The 19,859-nt window shown below is 39.4% G+C and overlaps 1 protein-coding gene across 1 annotated transcript; it reads right to left on the bottom strand.

Moving 5' to 3' along the window:
• Positions 1-18,483: 18,483 nt before the first annotated feature.
• LOC143592424 (uncharacterized) lies at positions 18,484-19,522 on the bottom strand. The gene has a single exon (XM_077072345.1). It carries the CDS (start codon positions 19,329-19,331, stop codon positions 18,639-18,641), a length of 693 nt encoding a protein of 230 aa, XP_076928460.1. The 5' UTR covers positions 19,332-19,522; the 3' UTR covers positions 18,484-18,638.
• Between the last annotated feature and the right edge of the window lie 337 nt (positions 19,523-19,859).

Below are 19,859 nucleotides of genomic sequence, written 5' to 3'. Positions count from 1 at the left end.
AGGTAATTCGTATTCAAAATTTTTGTTTTTTTGTTTTTTTGGTTTTTGCTATATTTTTAGAAGAATAACATTACAATTAAATAGATGAAACTATTGACTAAATATTGGAAGATATAATAAAAGACAATGAATCCTTGATTGGTGAACTTCAGCGGCTAGTCATTGTTGTCATTTGGTTGTAACATCTTCTTAAGAAAGGAAATGATGTAATGGTTGATTCTTTAATTTATTTTATTTTTCTAACACTCCCCTCAAGTTGAGTAGTAGGGTCTCCAATACTCAACTTGTCAAGACAATTAGTGAATATTATCTCGTTGACAGCTTTCGTTATTATACCTGCCAATAGGTCTTCTACTCGAACAAATGGTTGTTCTATAATTCCGGCTTCAAGTTTTTCTTTGATGATGTTTCTATCGACTTCCACATGCTTTGTACGATCGTGTTGGACATGATTCTTTGAAATTTGTATTGCGGCTTGGTTGTCACACATGATTATATTAGCTTCGGTTTGGAGGAAACCAATATCTGCCATAAGTTTACGTAACCATAGAACCTCTTGCACGCCCCGGGTAATTCCTCGAAATTCCGCTTCAGCACTAGATAATGCTAAGACCTTCTGCTTTTTTACTTCTCCATGTAACTAAATTTCCACTAACTAAAGTGAAGTAACCCGATGTTGATCTTCCATCATCTTTGTCCCCAGCCCAGTCTGCATAAGTATACACTTGAACCGTTAGATGTTTATTTGGTTGGAAGAGAACCCCGTGACCTGTTGTCCCTTTGAGATATCTGATAATTCTTCGTACTGCGTCCATGTGAGTGTCTTGAGGTTGATGCATAAATTTGCTGACTACCCCCACCGCATATGCGATGTCTGGACGAGTATGCGAGAGATATATTAATTTCCCTACCAAGCGTTGGTATGTTTCCCTGTTTGCCAATTCCCCTCCTTCTTCCATGCGGAGTTTATGATTAACCATTATTGGTGTATCGGCCGGTTTGCAGTCGATCATTCCTGTCTCGGCTAAAAGGTCAAGAATATATTTTTTTGACATATAGTATACCCTTTTTAGATCTTAGTACTTCAATTCCAAGAAAGTACTTAAGCCTTCCTAAGTCCTTCATTTCATATTCTTTAAACAAGTTTGCTTTCAACCTCGTCATTTCTTCATCATCGTTTCCTGTAATGATCATGTCATCAACATATATAATTAAACAGGTTACAAGGTTACCTCTATTTGAAGAGCGTATGATCAGAATTGCCTTTTCAAAATCCATATCCCTTCATTGCTAGGGTGAATCTACCAAACCAAGCTCTAGGAGATTGTTTCAGCCCATAGATATTTTTTTTTCAAATGGCAGACTTCCTTGGCTTTGAAATTTTCAGTGAACCCGGGTGGAGCTTCCATATATACTTCTTCTTTTAATTATCCATGAAGAAATGCATTCTTAAGATCAAATTGGTGAAGTGGCCACCCTTCATTTGCAACGATCGACAAAAGTACACTGATTGTGTTAATCTTGCCTACTGGAGAGAATGTTTCTTGGTAGTCAATCCCATACATTTGAGTGTAGCCTTTAGCCGCCAATCGGGCTTTGTATCTTTCAATGGTTCCGTATGGTTTGCGTTTAATCATGAAGACCCATCAACATTCTACAGGTTTCTAGCCTATTGGACGGTTACATATTTCCCACGTATCATTTTTAATCAGTGCTTTCATCTCTGTTTCCATAGCATCCTTTCAGTTCTTTGACCCCAAAGCTTGTTCCAGAAAGTTTGGAATTTGTTCAGTATATAGAGAATCGTTAAAGGCCTTAGCTTCTTTAGATAGGTTTGCTTATGCTATGTTGGATGTGGGATATAAGGAGGATTTAGATTGTTTTTCTGGTGAGTATCTATTTGCAGGAATTCCTCTGTTGACTCTTGGGTGGGATAACATATCTTCCTTTCGTTTCTTCTTGTCTTGCTTTTTCTTATATTGGTTCTCGTTGTTCCACTTGCACTATTTTTAGACTGTAGCAGCGGTACCCTTTTTAGTTAACACGATATCCTACAAAAACACATTTTTCAGCACATGGGTCGAGTTTGGTTCGGTTTTTTTCTGGTATGTGTAAAAAAAAATAGAGCATCCGAATATTCATGGTTGTAATGTAAGGGCGGGTGGAAGGTTGGTAAATTCTGAAAGGGTTTGAAGAGGTTTTTTAGGTCTAGGGATTTTGTTTGCAGACGGTTAATAAGATACGCATCAATAGCGATAACCTTAGGCCAAAAGGACATAGGAACTTGAGATCCAATCATTATCGCAAGGGTTATTTCTAAAGAATCCCCTTTTTTTCGTTCGACAGTGCCATTTTTTTCTGGAGTGTGAAAACACGACATTTGGTGAATCCACGTCATACGAGTGCAATCATCAACAAAGAGTACGATAAAACGAAAATTTTGTCCTCCAATAACTTTTTCTGGTCCCATACATCCGAATTGATAAGGACAAAAGGGATTTAACTTTCGTGTTGTTGGCTTTAAATGTAAGTCTATGGATTTTGGCCAATACACACGTTTCATAACTTATTGTTTCATTTAAAGTAAATAATTTTGGAAATAAAAGATGCAAATAACTTATAGATGGGTGTCGCAATCTCCTATGCCATAGCCAAGCCTCTAATGATAGTTCCATGAGCTAACATCACAATACCATGTTGAGTCACTTCATCCACATAGTACAATCCGTGGCATTCAGTGCCACACCCAATAATTGTTCCTATCTTGATATCTTGTAATATACAGAAGGTCGGGTGCATTAAAATAGAGTAGTTTAATTCCTATATCACATGACTGATAGATAAAAGCTTATGTGACAAAGACGGGACATAAAGACAGTTTGGATGTTTTAAGGTGAGTGATATTTCAATAGTTCCTCATGCCTTTACTTTTACTGGAACCATTCCATCATTAGCGGTTTTTATATAATTAATTTTTGGTTTAGAATTTGAAATTATGTTGGACAATTCATAAGTCATGGTGTCGCTAGCACCACCGTAAAAAACCATGATTTATTTATATTTTCACATGTTTCAGCTATATTAACTTCTCCTAAATTTTTATTTGGGTTATTTTTCCAAAAAACAAAATCTCGAGGTTCTTTATAATTTTTAACCACCCTAAAATTCTGGCAAGTATCAAAATTATTATGTTTTTTAGGGTGAACTTCAGAATTTAAAGGTTCTTCAAGGGGTTTGTTTAATTGTTTTAAAACTATAGGATCTATTAAATTAGGGTTGCAAATAAAGGGGTTGGAGAATAAACTTTCAACCCCGTTACCTCTACCATAGTGAATCTAATGCAGTTCCAAAAGTCTCTACACCACCCAAGCCACCATCTCATATTCTATTGCTGAATCCACCATCTCCGGCGACCACTACATCACCACGGCATGCGCCTCCATCTCTGGATTGACCGAGCAAGCTTGACTGGGATAAATTCACACTCCCAATCTGCCTAATTTGTTGATTTTGTTGCTGTCTTGTTGAAGAATTTTTTTGTTGTTGTGATGTGATTTGACCAATGGTGGTCTTGATTGAAGAAGCTATGGTTTGAGATAACGATTGCTGGCAATCCATGTATGGTGGTGTTTGATATTGTTGATTGAATTGGGGATGATAAGTATTGAGCATATTTATTCCAATGATCATAAACACTGCTCTGATACCATGTTGACACGGGTAATCGGGAATATTGACGGGTAATCGGAAATATTGAAAAGCTAATTCGTATTTAGAATTTTAGTTTTCTGTTTTTTTTTTGGTTTTTTCTAACATTACAATTAAATAGATGAAACTATTGACTAAATGATGGAAGGTATAATAAAAGACAATGAATCCTTGATTGGTGTTCTCCAACGGCTAGTCAATGCTGTCATCTGCTTGTAACATCTTCGAAATGATGTAAATGTTGATTATTAAATTTATTTTATTTTTCTAACAATTTTCATAACTTCAATCTGGATCTTCATAATCTCATAAAAGGAGTGGTTGGGAATGGGAATAAGATTCACTTTTGGTTGATGCGTGGCTGGTCTCCGATGTAACAACTCGGGTTTTTTCATTTATTATAAAATATACAATACCCGACCCATTTTCGTTTTTGGGTAATTTTATTTAACAACGCATCACATATATCGAGCTAATAGTATTTTATTATAATTGTTATTATATTTAATCAAGTTTCAAATATAACTTTCAGTTATATACAAATTTAACCCTAAACTTAAGATTTAACTTATTATGTATCCACACCATAATTTGAGGGACTAAATTGCAAAACTACATAATATATTATATTATCCTCTTTAACCCGTAACCCATTTGTGATCCAAACCTGTTTTACACCCAAACCCGTAACCCGTTAATGTTTCTTGATCCTTAATCTTCGCACTAAAATCAAAATTTATTCTCCAAATTGTTTCCTATGCTTAAAACGACTCCGTCGTCTTAGTTAATTAGGAAAATACGATCTATCTGATATGATTTAACAAAATTAGACAAACCGGCTTAACGAATTGGTATAACGCGACCTATTCATAATCAAAACTCAATTAAACTTGTTGATACTCACTCTGTGATCTCGCAAGCATAACCCCTAATGTTAATTGTACAATCGGAGCCTGTTGGTGCTGCTTTTGGTTCGCGTCTGGCCGCAGATTTAAACAAAATATTTATTTATATCTTGCTACATACTATATTTAATTATCTATACATTATTATAATTATTTTATTTACTTATTTATTTAGATACTATTATTATAAAAATATCCTATATCTTAATTGTTTAAATTATTTAAGTAATTTATTATATAATTTATCAAGAATAATTAATGATGATTTTATAAATAATAAAACTAATAATATTATAAACTAATGATGACAATAATGATGATTTCGCAATAACAATAACAATAACCGTAGAGATCGATCAACCAATAACATCTCAATCCCAAACATAATTCAATTCCTATCGAAATCTTAATTCATTAAATTATGTTATATCATTTATAATTAATTTATATTATTAAATTTAATTATGAATCATTGTCGGTGTATCCCGAATGATTCATCATTCTCACATCATCATTTTAATTTTGTTCCTCTTGTCATGTGAGTATCCCACTCCCCCCTTTTAACTCATTTTTACAATTTTGGGGACATATGCGTTTCTAAATATTTTATTATTATTTAATACTCAACTTGCAACTGTTAGTCATGTATATTTAACAATTTATGTCTAACGTGTTATATGCTTACTTGCTTATTTGGTTGGACCGTCGTCATAGCGATCGCCCAGTTTATTTGGCATCGCACTCATCGACAACTTATTTATTTGCTTATATAGTAGCCATCGCTGCATCGTGCGTATCTACAACTTATCTACTTGCTTATGTAGTAGCCATCGCCCAGTTCATCTGGCACCGAGTGTATCTACAACTTTTAATTGCTCATTGGTTAAATTTCTTATCTCATTTGACATAGTTTGTACTTTTATTTATTATTATATATTCACAAAATCTGGTGTTTTACTCACTCAACCTAGTGTTGACAAATCTATTTGTATTTTTAACGCATATGCAGGTTATCATGTGATGTGATTCTCAAGCTTGTTTTGAAGAAAACTTAGGATTGCATGCTAGAGAGAAGAAACCCGAATTTAAATTTTTATTATTGTCTTTACTTATCTTAATTATGGATTATGTACCTGGTATTTGATCATAGTTGGATTTATTTAATTTGAATTAATAGATATTAAAATTTTAATTATTGCATGATAGTACCTTGTGTAACATCCTAAAATTTTTTTATATTGATAAATAAAAGAAAGTTATGTTTAGTAAATTCACGTTTTAGTTATTTAATGTCGAGTAAGGAACGGGTCTTGGGCTTAGTTATTTTATGAACTCGGCCTGTCTCGACCCGTAGGAAGCCAACCCGAGCCTAACCAAACCCGTAGTATATAAACGAAAGTTCTTGACACTTCCACCATTTTCACCATCTTCCTTCACTTACACCCACCCAAACACTCTCATTTCTAGAGAGAGAAGCTAGAGAGAGAAAGTTCTCAAATCACAAATCCGAGTCCACAATCTTGTTCCTAATCGTTTTTGGTAAGTCCCTCTCGAAAATCATCCGTTTTCATAACCATTTCGGCCTCAAATCGAGCAAAAACGTAACTTGAGTTTTCGGGTCAAAAACCGCCTTGTTTTGGTGTCAAAATGCAAGCTTTTGTGTTTAAAAGTACTAGGAATCGATAGCCCTTTCAATCCCGAGCATTTCCATGTCAAAAACTTCGATTTTGGGTCAAAAATCTGGAAAATCTGGAAAACCCGTGGGTTTCTCCGTCGCCCAGCTTGAAGGAGTCGAATCAGACTCATTCGATCGAATCAGTCGATCGAATCAGTCCATTCGATCGAATGTGTAGATCGAACAAGTCCAGTCGACCGAATAGGGAAGCAACCGAACGGTCTCCATCTTATTCGACCGAATGAGCTTCATATCCGACCGAACGAGTTCCTATTCGATCGAACAAGTGCCATGTCCGACCGAACGAGTTTTCCCAACTGGTTCGATCGAGTGTGTGTCTAGTTCGATCGAGTGTGCCTCAGATTCGATCGAATATGTCCCTATTCGACCGAATCAAGCCAGAACCAAGCCGAACGAGTTTTCCCAACTGGTTCGATCGAGTGTGTGTCTAGTTCGATCGAATGTGTCTCAGATTCGATTTAATATGTCCCTATTCGATCGAATCAAGCCAGAACCAAGTTGTTTCCAAGATTCGCCTGAAGTGAAGTTCGTTTATGAAATAAATTAAAAACCTATTGGAAAATGTGTTAAGGCGGTTATCAAAAATGAGTAGTAGTAGTAGTAATTGATATGTGGAAATATTATACAGTTAGCCGAGCCCAGTTAAAGAAAGGAATTACAATCAACGGCGAGCGTAACAGAATCCAGGTGAGTTTCTAGCCCCATTCCTTGTTATGTTTTCGGGGCTGTGTGCATACTTGATGTGTTGTTAATACATTTATCCAAAGTGATAAGTGTATGCCATAGGTGATATATGTGATATGTATGAATGATTGCTTGATGGTTCGTGAACGATCTTCGGATATTGCACGTACTGTCAGGTTGTAACGTTATAAATATGGCAAGTATGATATGTATGTTTATGTGTATGAACGTAAGAAAGTTAATAAAAGAAGGAAATGACGGTTGTATGGTTGTATGGTTACGAAAGGGGTACCGAGCCCTAATAATACTCGAGGTATGATGTATGGTTGTATGGTAACGAAGAGGGAATCGAACCCTACTAATATTCGAAAACATGGGACCAGACCCTAATAATATCTGTGATGTTAGGGACCAGACCCTAATAATATCTGTGATGTTAGGGACCAGACCCTCATAATATCTGTGATGATAGGGACCAGACCCTTATAATATCTGTGATGTTAGGGACCAGACCCTTATAATATCTGTGATGTTAGGGACCAGACCCTTATAATATCTGTGAGGTTATAGGGCGAAAGGCTCTTTAAAACGTATGATTATGAATGTAAAGAAAGTATGTAAGTAAGAAAGAAAGTATGTAAGTAAGAAAGAAAGTATGTAAGTAAGAATCAAGGTATGAGTACTTATGCGTGTATGAAAGAAAGTTATGAGGTTAAGTACGTATGTATGTAACAAGGTATTGTATGGTAGTGTATGATTAACTAGAACTCACTCAGCGTAGCTGACTTTTAGTATGCACGCAGGTGAGTAGGATGAGACAGCTGGCTTGAGTGGAGGACACATGGCAGAAGACTAAAGCCTGGCATCTGAAGATCCGATATGTTTTATAAGTTACGTTTTGATTTTGAAAGACAAGAGGAATGTTTAAAGACATGATTATGAATTGATATGTAATGTTTTATGAAAGTTTTATATTCCGCGTAAAGTTTTTAATTAACTCTGATATTTAGAACTGTGTTTATGAGTAAATCCAACACGAAAGTAGGGTTACCAGTAACGGGGCCTTACAAGTTGGTATCAGAGCAAAGTTCGAGAGATTTAAGCATCCTACATGCTTAGACTCGAACAGAGAATGGGATTTAAGTAAGAAAGGAAAGAAGATGCCAGTTCAAGAATGCCATGTGTCGCTCAAGCAAGATCAGTAAAGGTAAAGTGCATGATTAAATGATGTATGTTAATAAGAAAGGATATGTGAGCGATAGGGATAGGAATAATTGACTGTTTAAATTGACAAACTGCTTAAGTAGAACCAGCACAAATAGACTCATAAAGGGAAGTGTATATGACACGGAAAGTAACGTGATCAGCTAATCGCAACTGGCCACTGTTATTACCTGTTAGCCTTACTATCCTTGTACTAGATAGTTCCTTGAGTGATGATGTTTGTGTTTTCTCATATAGGATACTGATGGCTGGAGCTGGAGAATTTGTTGAAGCTGGGGGTCGCACTGGACGTCGTGGCAGGCCTCGTCTTGTCCGGCAACCCTCGGTAGAAGAAGCTTCCCACACCGAAGATGAAGGAAGCGCAGCTGGAGGAGACCAGAACAACAACGAAGAAGTTCAACTTAGCCCCGCAGTTCAAGCAGCCATCGTTCAGGCTGTAGTTGCTGCTGTGAAGAACCTGAATCCCGAAGGATCTGCTGGAAGCCGTGAACGAACTGCTGAAGGGGCGGGTGGTGATGGTAGAAAGGATGGGGAAGGTGAAAGAGGGGCCTCGAGTGGGGATAAGTCTGTGAAAGTCGATGATAGGAGAGGAGGACAAGGTGGGTGCAGCTATAAGTCCTTCAAAGGTTGTGACCCGCCTAAGCTGACTGGTTTAGGAGACGCAATCACTACTCTCCAGTGGATAACCGCTATGGACAAGGTTATCCGCATTAGCGAATGCCGTCCCGACCAAGCTGTGGGTTATGCTACTCAGTCATTCGTAGATGAGGCTATGTATTGGTGGGAGAGTGTGGAGCAGAGGAAGACCCGTGAAGAGATCAAAGAGATGAAGTGGGAAGATTTGAAAGAGTTGGTAATGAAGAAGTTCTGTGCAGATGCCGAGGTTGAAAGAACGGAGATGAAGTTCCAGAATTTAAAAGCCGGTATGATGACGCATCGTGAGTATACCACGGAGTTCAACCGACTATCTAGGTTGGTGCCTGACATGGTTGACACTGAAGTCAAGAGAATCAAGTGTTATGTGAGGGGGTTGCCACAAAAGGTCCGCATGTTAGTCAGGGCGGTTCAACCTGCTACTTTTGATTCGGCTGTTGGACTCGCGGAAATGGTCTATGCTGACGTGGCCGCGGATGATAGGGTGGAAAGGGACGAAGAGAAAGAGAAGAAAGGGGTCACTCCTGCTAAACGACCCGGTACTCAGTTATGGAACTCCAGGGATAAGAAACAGAAAGTGTGGGAGAAGAGATCGTGTAAGACCTGCGGAAAGAGGCATGGTGGTGAATGCAAGTGGGGTAAAAATTCTAATGTTTGTCTCAAATGTGGAAAGGCTCATGGTGGAGAATGCAGAATGGGGTCGAATGCCTGTTATAAGTGCGGGAAGGTAGGGCATTATGCCAATGAGTGCAGTGCGAAGCCAACATGTTACAAATGTGGCAAGACAGGCCATATGTCAAGGGAGTGCACTGAAGGTGTAGCTGGAGGTAGTGGAAAGAAGGATGCCGATCAAGCTAGGCCCAGAACTAGAGCCTACATGCTGACCCAGGAACAAGCCAGGCAGATTCCGGATGTCGTCACAGGTACGTTTCTAGTGAACGATGTTTCCGCTTCTGTATTATTTGATTCTGGTGCGAATAGAAGTTTTGTAGCTACGACGTTTAGTAAACTAGCTAAAATGAAAGGCTGCCGAGTGTCTGAAACTTTTGTAGTAGAAACCGCAAGTGACACTTCGGTGAAAATAACAAAAATGGTGAAGAATTGTAAGATAGAGTTAGAGGGACATGAGTTCCCTGTTACTTTGTATGTTATGGCCTTAGGAGGGTTCGATGTAGTCTTGGGTATGGATTGGTTGTCTGAGTTTGAGGCTCAGATAGTATGTAAAAGTAAGATGATAAGGTTAAAGTCATTGGATGGTAGTGCGGTGACGGTTTATGGTGATAAGGAGAGTTATGGGCTTAATGTCATTTCGATGATAAAAGCCGAGGGTTTGTTAAGGCGAGGGTGCGGTGCCTACCTGGCGTATGTTGTCAACGCTACGGCCGAGACGAAAGAAATGAAGAATGTTCCTATTGTGCGCGACTACCCAGAAGTATTCCCTGAGGATCTTCCGGGGTTGCCACCTGAGCGAGAGATAGAATTTCAGATAGATCTAGTACCAGGAGCCCAGCCCGTCGCGAAGGCGCCTTACCGTCTAGCACCGTCCGAGATGAAGGAATTGATGTCCCAACTGCAAGAACTCCTCGACAAGGGTTTTATCAGACCGAGTGTTTCTCCGTGGGGCGCACCGGTTTTGTTTGTGAAGAAAAAGGATGGGAGTATGAGAATGTGCATAGACTATCGTGAGTTGAATAAGCTTACGGTAAAGAATAGATACCCCTTGCCTAGGATTGACGATCTGTTTGACCAACTGCAAGGTTCGAGTTGGTTCTCACGAATAGATCTCAGATCAGGCTACCATCAGCTGAAGGTGAAAGAGGTAGACATCCCTAAAACAGCGTTCCGAACGCGGTATGGACACTACGAGTTCCTTGTAATGTCATTCGGTCTAACAAATGCTCCTGCAGCATTTATGGACATGATGAATAGGGTGTGTCGACCGATGTTGGATAAGTCGGTTATCGTCTTCATCGATGATATATTGATTTATTCAAAGAGTGAGTCTGACCATGCCGAGCATCTGAGAGAGGTATTGGAAGTTCTGAAGAAAGAAAGGTTGTACGCCAAGTTTTCGAAGTGCGCGTTCTGGTTAAGGGAAGTGCAATTTTTAGGTCATGTGGTTAATCCGGAGGGGATTACCGTGGACCCAGCTAAGATTGAAGCGATAACGAATTGGAAGACTCCGCAGAATCCGACTGATATACGAAGCTTCCTAGGGTTAGCTGGCTACTATAGGAGATTCATCGAAGGTTTCTCCAAGATAGCCGCACCGCTGACCGGTATGACCCGTAAGACGATAGTATTCAATTGGGGAAAGTTTCAGGAGGAAGCCTTTGAAGAATTGAAGAAGAGACTCACGCAAGCTCCAATCCTTACTTTACCCGATGGTGATGAGGATTTTGTTGTTTGTGCTGATGCCTCGCATCAAGGGTTAGGTTGCGTGTTGATGCAACGAGGGAAGGTGATAGCCTACGCGTCTAGACAGTTGAAGGTCCATGAGAGTACTTACCCGACGCATGATTTGGAGTTAGCAGCTGTAGTGCATGCTCTTAAGATATGGAGGCATTATCTGTACGGCACTAAGTGTACTATCTATACCGATCATAAGAGTTTAAAGTACTTCTTCGAGCAGAAAGAACTGAACATGAGGCAGAGAAGATGGTTAGAATTGATAAAGGATTACGACTGTGAGATTAAGTATTACCCCGGTAAAGCTAACGTGGTCGCTGATGCGTTAAGTCGGAAGAATGAGGAAGTCCTTGCAACAGTGAAGTCATACAAGTTGATCATGAACCCGAGTCTTTTTGAAGAAATCATCAAGGTGCAGTCAGAAGTGTTAATAGATGAAGGGTTAGTAAAGAAGGAAAGGATTTATGGCCAGCAAGATGAGTTGATGGAAAACACTCATGGAGTTAAGACTAGGTTCGACCGTATGTGGATCCCACGCCATGGTGATCTTAGAAGTCGAATCTTAGATGAAGCTCATAAGTCAAGGTACTCAATCCATCCAGGAGCTACAAAGATGTACCAAGACTTGAAAAGAGATTACTGGTGGCCAGGATTGAAGAGCGATGTAGTGGATTATGTTGGTAAGTGCTTAACTTGCTTACAAGTCAAAGCCGAACACCAAAAGCCTTGCGGGAAGATGCAACCGCTAGAGATACCTGAGTGGAAATGGGAACACATCACCATGGATTTCATAACTAAGCTACCTCGTACAGCTAAGCAACATGATACCATCTGGGTGATTGTGGACCGTTTGACCAAGAGTGCTCACTTTCTGCCCATACGAGAGGCCATCTCGTCAGAAACGTTAGCAAGCTTGTTCATTAAAGAAATTGTAACCAAGCATGGAGTACCGTTATCGATCGTGTCTGATAGGGATACACGGTTTACTTCGAGGTTCTGGAAGAAATTTCATGAAGCTATGGGGACGAGGTTGAACATCAGTACGGCGTATCATCCTCAAACCGATGGACAGTCTGAAAGGACGATCCAAACCCTTGAGGATATGCTACGTGCTTGCGTTTTAGATTTTGGTGGAAGTTGGGATGATCATCTGCATCTGGCAGAGTTCTCCTATAACAACAGTTACCATTCGAGTATTGGTATGCCACCGTTTGAGATGCTGTACGGTAGACGATGTAGAACCCCGGTGTGCTGGGGTGAGATTGGTCAGAAGGAAATGGGAAGTATAGAAGTGGTTCAAGAAACGTCTTCAAAGTTCGATCAGATCAAAGCAAGAATGAAAGCCGCTCAAGACAGACAAAAGTCTTATGCGGATAAGCGGCGACGACCAATTGAGTTTAACGTTGGCGACTATGTGATGCTTAAGGTCTCGCCTTGGAAGGGGATTATCCGTTTTAGGAAAAGAGGAAAGTTGAGTCCGAGGTACATTGGACCGTTCAAGATTGTAAAACGTGTGGGTGAAGTAGCTTACAAACTGGATTTACCCGATGAGTTAGAAGGAATTCATTCAACCTTCCATGTTTCTCATCTGAGGAAGTGTCTAGCTGATGACACGTCTCACGTGCCATTATTGGACGTTGAGGTTGATGAACAATTGAACTACATCGAGCAACCGATAAAGATCGTTGATCGCAAGGAGAAGCAGCTTCGTCACAAGATTATACCCTTGGTCAAAGTGATATGGAAACACCGCAAGGGATCTGATGCTACTTGGGAAGTCGAGGATGAGATGTGCAAGTTTTACCCTAGTTTGTTTATGTAATAGTTAGGTTTCGGGGACGAAACCTCTTTAAGGGAGGAAGACTTGTAACATCCTAAAATTTTTTATATTGATAAATAAAAGAAAGTTATGTTTAGTAAATTCACGTTTTAGTTATTTAATGTCGAGTAAGGAACGGGTCTTGGGCTTAGTTATTTTATGAACTCGGCCTGTCTCGACCCGTAGGAAGCCAACCCGAGCCTAACCAAACCCGTAGTATATAAACGAAAGTTCTTGACACTTCCACCATTTTCACCATCTTCCTTCACTTACACCCACCCAAACACTCTCATTTCTAGAGAGAGAAGCTAGAGAGAGAAAGTTCTCAAATCACAAATCCGAGTCCACAATCTTGTTCCTAATCGTTTTTGGTAAGTCCCTCTCGAAAATCATCCGTTTTCATAACCATTTCGGCCTCAAATCGAGCAAAAACGTAACTTGAGTTTTCGGGTCAAAAACCGCCTTGTTTTGGTGTCAAAATGCAAGCTTTTGTGTTTAAAAGTACTAGGAATCGATAGCCCTTTCAATCCCGAGCATTTCCATGTCAAAAACTTCGATTTTGGGTCAAAAATCTGGAAAATCTGGAAAACCCGTGGGTTTCTCCGTCGCCCAGCTTGAAGGAGTCGAATCAGACTCATTCGATCGAATCAGTCGATCGAATCAGTCCATTCGATCGAATGTGTAGATCGAACAAGTCCAGTCGACCGAATAGGGAAGCAACCGAACGGTCTCCATCTTATTCGACCGAATGAGCTTCATATCCGACCGAACGAGTTCCTATTCGATCGAACAAGTGCCATGTCCGACCGAACGAGTTTTCCCAACTGGTTCGATCGAGTGTGTGTCTAGTTCGATCGAGTGTGCCTCAGATTCGATCGAATATGTCCCTATTCGACCGAATCAAGCCAGAACCAAGCCGAACGAGTTTTCCCAACTGGTTCGATCGAGTGTGTGTCTAGTTCGATCGAATGTGTCTCAGATTCGATCGAATATGTCCCTATTCGATCGAATCAAGCCAGAACCAAGTTGTTTCCAAGATTCGCCTGAAGTGAAGTTCGTTTATGAAATAAATTAAAAACCTATTGGAAAATGTGTTAAGGCGGTTATCAAAAATGAGTAGTAGTAGTAGTAATTGATATGTGGAAATATTATACAGTTAGCCGAGCCCAGTTAAAGAAAGGAATTACAATCAACGGCGAGCGTAACAGAATCCAGGTGAGTTTCTAGCCCCATTCCTTGTTATGTTTTCGGGGCTGTGTGCATACTTGATGTGTTGTTAATACATTTATCCAAAGTGATAAGTGTATGCCATAGGTGATATATGTGATATGTATGAATGATTGCTTGATGGTTCGTGAACGATCTTCGGATATTGCACGTACTGTCAGGTTGTAACGTTATAAATATGGCAAGTATGATATGTATGTTTATGTGTATGAACGTAAGAAAGTTAATAAAAGAAGGAAATGACGGTTGTATGGTTGTATGGTTACGAAAGGGGTACCGAGCCCTAATAATACTCGAGGTATGATGTATGGTTGTATGGTAACGAAGAGGGAATCGAACCCTACTAATATTCGAAAACATGGGACCAGACCCTAATAATATCTGTGATGTTAGGGACCAGACCCTAATAATATCTGTGATGTTAGGGACCAGACCCTCATAATATCTGTGATGATAGGGACCAGACCCTTATAATATCTGTGATGTTAGGGACCAGACCCTTATAATATCTGTGATGTTAGGGACCAGACCCTTATAATATCTGTGAGGTTATAGGGCGAAAGGCTCTTTAAAACGTATGATTATGAATGTAAAGAAAGTATGTAAGTAAGAAAGAAAGTATGTAAGTAAGAATCAAGGTATGAGTACTTATGCGTGTATGAAAGAAAGTTATGAGGTTAAGTACGTATGTATGTAACAAGGTATTGTATGGTAGTGTATGATTAACTAGAACTCACTCAGCGTAGCTGACTTTTAGTATGCACGCAGGTGAGTAGGATGAGACAGCTGGCTTGAGTGGAGGACACATGGCAGAAGACTAAAGCCTGGCATCTGAAGATCCGATATGTTTTATAAGTTACGTTTTGATTTTGAAAGACAAGAGGAATGTTTAAAGACATGATTATGAATTGATATGTAATGTTTTATGAAAGTTTTATATTCCGCGTAAAGTTTTTAATTAACTCTGATATTTAGAACTGTGTTTATGAGTAAATCCAACACGAAAGTAGGGTTACCAGTAACGGGGCCTTACACCTTGAGAGCTGTAAGCAATCAGCTCACGCCCCGACATTTCTGCCGTAAGTTGGGGTGTGATATCCGAGCCGCTTAAACCCCGGTTTTCTTCTCTGTTCGCTATTTCCATGTTCAAATATTGTTTGATTTTAGATTGTTATAAAAGGTCAGGGGAGCATGTTATATGTGATTGGATGTGGACTCGTCTTCCTAACAATACCAATGATAGAAATGATTCTCTCACCCTTGTCTTTACTGTGTCATGCTACCATTACAAATGGGGAACACAAGTGTTTATGTAATGTTGGAGATGATGGGATTTTCATTAGGTTCAACCCGTAAATTGTTAACTAACAGATCCTTTCTTGAAAAACAAACTGTGTACGAGTGGATCATGTAACACTCTTGGTAAACACAACATCGTCCCACTGTTAGGTAAATCCCACATCGACCGTGGACAAGAGAGATCCTTGGTTCATAAGTAAATGTCCTGCCTCTTCAACCACCAACGCGTTTTGGGCTTAGTTGGCTGTGGAGCACATAAAAACTCCACGGTTAAGCGTGCTTAGGTGGAAGTAGTACTAGGATGGGTGACCTCCTGGGAAGTCTCCATCTGGGTAACCAAAAACAAATCCGTGAGCTTTTCGTGGGCAGAGCGGACGATATTGGTGGTGCGAGGGGCCGGATGTTACAGGTGGTATCAGAGCCACTCCTGTGCCGTTCAGGATGATGGGACACGCCTCATCGAGGACGACGAGTCAAAAGGGGGGTTGTTTGTAACACCTTTGGCAAACACAACATCGTCCCACTCTTAGGCAAATCCCACATCGACCGTGGACAAGAGAGATCCTTGGTTCATAAGTAAATGTCATGCCTCTTCAATCACCAACGCGTTTTGGGCTTAGTTGGCTGTGGAGCACATAAAAACTCCACGGTTAAGCGTGCTTAGTTGGAAGTAGTACTAGGATGGGTGACCTCCTGGGAAGTCTCCATCTGGGCAACCAAAAACAAATCCGTGAGCTTCTCATGGGCAGAGCGGACAATATTGGTGGTGCGAGGGGCCGGATGTTACAGATCATTTAGGTTCCCATAAAAGTAAATGTTTTTTTTGTTGAAAAGCCATTCGAGATAGAATAGCAACCCGGGTTGGGCTTTTAAGAAGGCATACTAACGTGAGTACGGCTGTTTGTCCATTTTTCTCATAGGATGAGACGATGGACCATTTTCTAATCACTTGTTCTATGGTTGATTCCATTTGGCAAAAGATTTCAAGGTGGTGCAAGCTTCCTCCTTTTTTCGCTTTTTCGATCTCAGATGTAATTGAGTTACAAAATCATTATCGCCAAGGCCGTACAAAAAGCATGATAATACAAGCGATATGGCTGGTCACTCTATCGAGTCTTTGGCAAGCAAGGAACAAAAAGATTTTTAATTGAGGAAATAAAGATTTTGAATTTTCTTTGGGCGGGAGTACAGACTAAAAACTTTGACGTCAATTGAGAAGATTGGTGTAGGTTTGATACAACGAATATTTAAATTCACATTTTAATCTATGCTTGTTAGATTGATCAATGTCTAGTGTATGTTTGTTAAGATTGGTCATTTATCAATGTATGTGAATATGTGATATTACTTCTTTAAGATTAATAATATTCGACATATTATAGAAATATTTTGAACCATTTAGCCCAAATACATGCTAGGACCAATACTTGTGCCAAATGTGAAAAGGGAAGTAGAAAAGGAGGCTCGAAAACATATATAATTTGGTGATTACAGCAGCGCTCCACTAGAATAAGAAAGGGACTGCAACATGTGGGAGATCACATCAACATTTATATGTATTGGTTTGGTTTCATGGGTAAGACACGGAAAGAAACCATCACTTTTGATTGGATATATTACCCAACTTAAACTAGTCACTTTGATTGGATAATATTGCCCAACATAACCTACTCACTTTTAAGTTTTAACTAAAACTAAAAGTTAATTTTTATACTAAACCAAAACGTTTTTTTAAAAAAAAAAAAAAATAAAAATAAAAAATTTGTAAGTTTTATAATTCATAAAGGGAGTGAATGAATATCTCTAAGAATCATGTATGGATCATTGTTGCATTGTAATACTTTGGTAGTAAAATTCAATCAGATTTCTCATGCACACAAGAACATAAAATAAACAAAATAAGACGTCCAAGTCTTTGCTAGCTTTTTAGAAGTCCTTGCAGCTCAACGACATTGGCTTCTAAACTTTTCGTATATGTAATCTATGTAAGCAACTACAATTCAAGATTTATTTGATATTAATATAAGATTAAAAGTATACATGAAACAAAGCAACTATTCATTAAATAGTTGCCAATTAATGATTATAACTATGACATTTTTAAGTTACGTTAGGAGTAACTTCTCCAGTTAAATAAACCTTAGTGGAAACTCAGTTGTTGTTGATGATTATTTACCATTGACCACTAGGTACCATTGCTTGCAGTTGTTGCTGATTGGTCTAATGAGACCCCAGGGGCTTTGCCCCAGAGCCAAGGTTCATTGGTGCAAGAGATACATATAGCATAGAACGAGGATGCTTAACAATTGCTTAATTTCGTATCGATGTTCATTCTTATTTCTCTTTGGTCCTAGGTAAATCTCAATGAGCTAACATGGTTTAATGATACCAAAACCACAAACAATAGTTTCTTCAATATGCATATGGATTAATCATATGGATATGAATATGAACATATGATCCGATCTATTGTGATTCCTAGATACACGCCGTATCTAAAACCATGGTTTGAAAGTTCTTATTTATAATAATGAAATGTGATGAATGATTCATGATTGTTACATTTATGAAAATTTGCTGACTAATTTTCTATGTACTAAGTTCAAAGCATACAAATATATATATCACGCGTGTTATTATAACAAAGCAATAAATTTGGTGTAACATTAATCAAAACTGTGTTTTAGGGCCTCAAAATTTTACAATTTAAGTCATTCACTTTTAAGCTTTATGTATTTTTACTCATGCATTTTTTTGTCACTTCTTACTTAATTCTTAGTGAGCTTTTTTTTTTCTATTAGTGATCTTGTTATATGTATCATGCATGTCACTATGATATTAATATACACGTACACCAACATTTTAATTCATAAACACTTGAAATAAGATTACAAAATGATGATGCTACCTTTTTTTGCATCAACTTTTCATACAAGAACAACAGCCTTAAATTCATGTCTTGGTTCAAAACTTATTTATCATTACATTATTAGCCTTGGTCCATGACACTCTTTCAAGGGATATAGCCACCATGACCACCACCTTCACCACCACCTTCACCACCTCCATATCCACCCGCACCACCACCTCCTCCTCCTCCTGAACCACCACCAGCTCCTCCACCTCCACCTCCTACGTGTCCACCATGTGCTCCCCCGGCACCCCCACCTGCACCCGAACCACCTCCACTACCATATCCACTTCCTCCAGCACCACCAGCACCGGCTCCACCTCCGCCACCACCACCATGTCCACCTCCCCCTCCACCACCTATTCCTCCAGCACCACCATATCCACCACCACTTCCGCTTCCCGCTCCTTCTCCACCACCATAACCACCACCATGTGCTCCTCCTCCTCCTCCACTACCACCACCTCCTCCACTACCACCACCACCTCCTCCACCTCCAGCAGCTCCACCACCATACCCTGCTCCACTACCTTCACCCGCTCCACCTCCATATCCGGAACCATGTTCTCCCCCAGCCCCATAACCACCTCCTCCTCCACCACCACTACCCCCTCCACCACCACCACCGCCTCCTTCTACATAACCACCATGAGTATAGGCATCCTCTTCATAATTCAAGAGAGTCCTAGTCGCCGCGCTAATGCCCAAACCTAACAAAACCAAGAAAACCACACTTGAAAGTTTAGGAACAGCCATGTTGAATAAGAGAGGGTGTGAGTTGTTTGTAATCTGCATGGAATGGTTGCATATTTATAGGCATTGGGTAGGGTACAACACTACTTCAATTTCTAACCTTCTGAAAAGAGAAAAGCCCCATAGTGGTCCACGTCAGAAATACACAACTACAGAAAACGATTTCTAGCTAGTATTTGCATTTTGCTGTTTCGCACGATTTGATCACTCTATAAACTAACTAATTAATTATTACTTCTTTGCCTGAATTGTTACTTAGTATTAATATGTAACTTAGTCAGGGGCGGACCTACATAGTAGCCGTCGGGGTCCCGGGACACCAATGTTTTTTAAAATTTATTTAGAAGCGATATAGAAAATTTTTGAAGGACCCCATATAAATTAACACTTGGACCCCATATCAATATTACCATTCTAGTCTGGTGGAAACCCCCTTCCAATACCACACGAATGACCCGATTTCGAGCCTTGCTCTTTCCCGTTTTTTTATGTATTTCGTTTTTTAAAAATTTACTTTATATTAGTTTTAGTTTTGACTTTTGGCCCATGGGTTTTAACATATCCCAACCC

This window comes from Bidens hawaiensis, unplaced genomic scaffold (genome assembly GCF_021521415.1).
Source record: "Bidens hawaiensis isolate Kalapana, Puna unplaced genomic scaffold, B.hawaiensis_p1.1 tig00040756_1, whole genome shotgun sequence".
Classification (NCBI taxonomy): Eukaryota; Viridiplantae; Streptophyta; class Magnoliopsida; order Asterales; family Asteraceae; genus Bidens; species Bidens hawaiensis.
The sequence above is the reverse complement of the archived record's forward strand: the minus strand, read 5'-3'. Positions and strand labels throughout refer to the sequence as shown.

What these genes read in the sequence shown, in the direction of transcription:
- LOC143592424 (XM_077072345.1), bottom strand. Translation starts at nt 19,331, where the DNA reads ATGCAGATTACAAACAACTCACACCCTCTCTTATTCAACATGGCTGTT.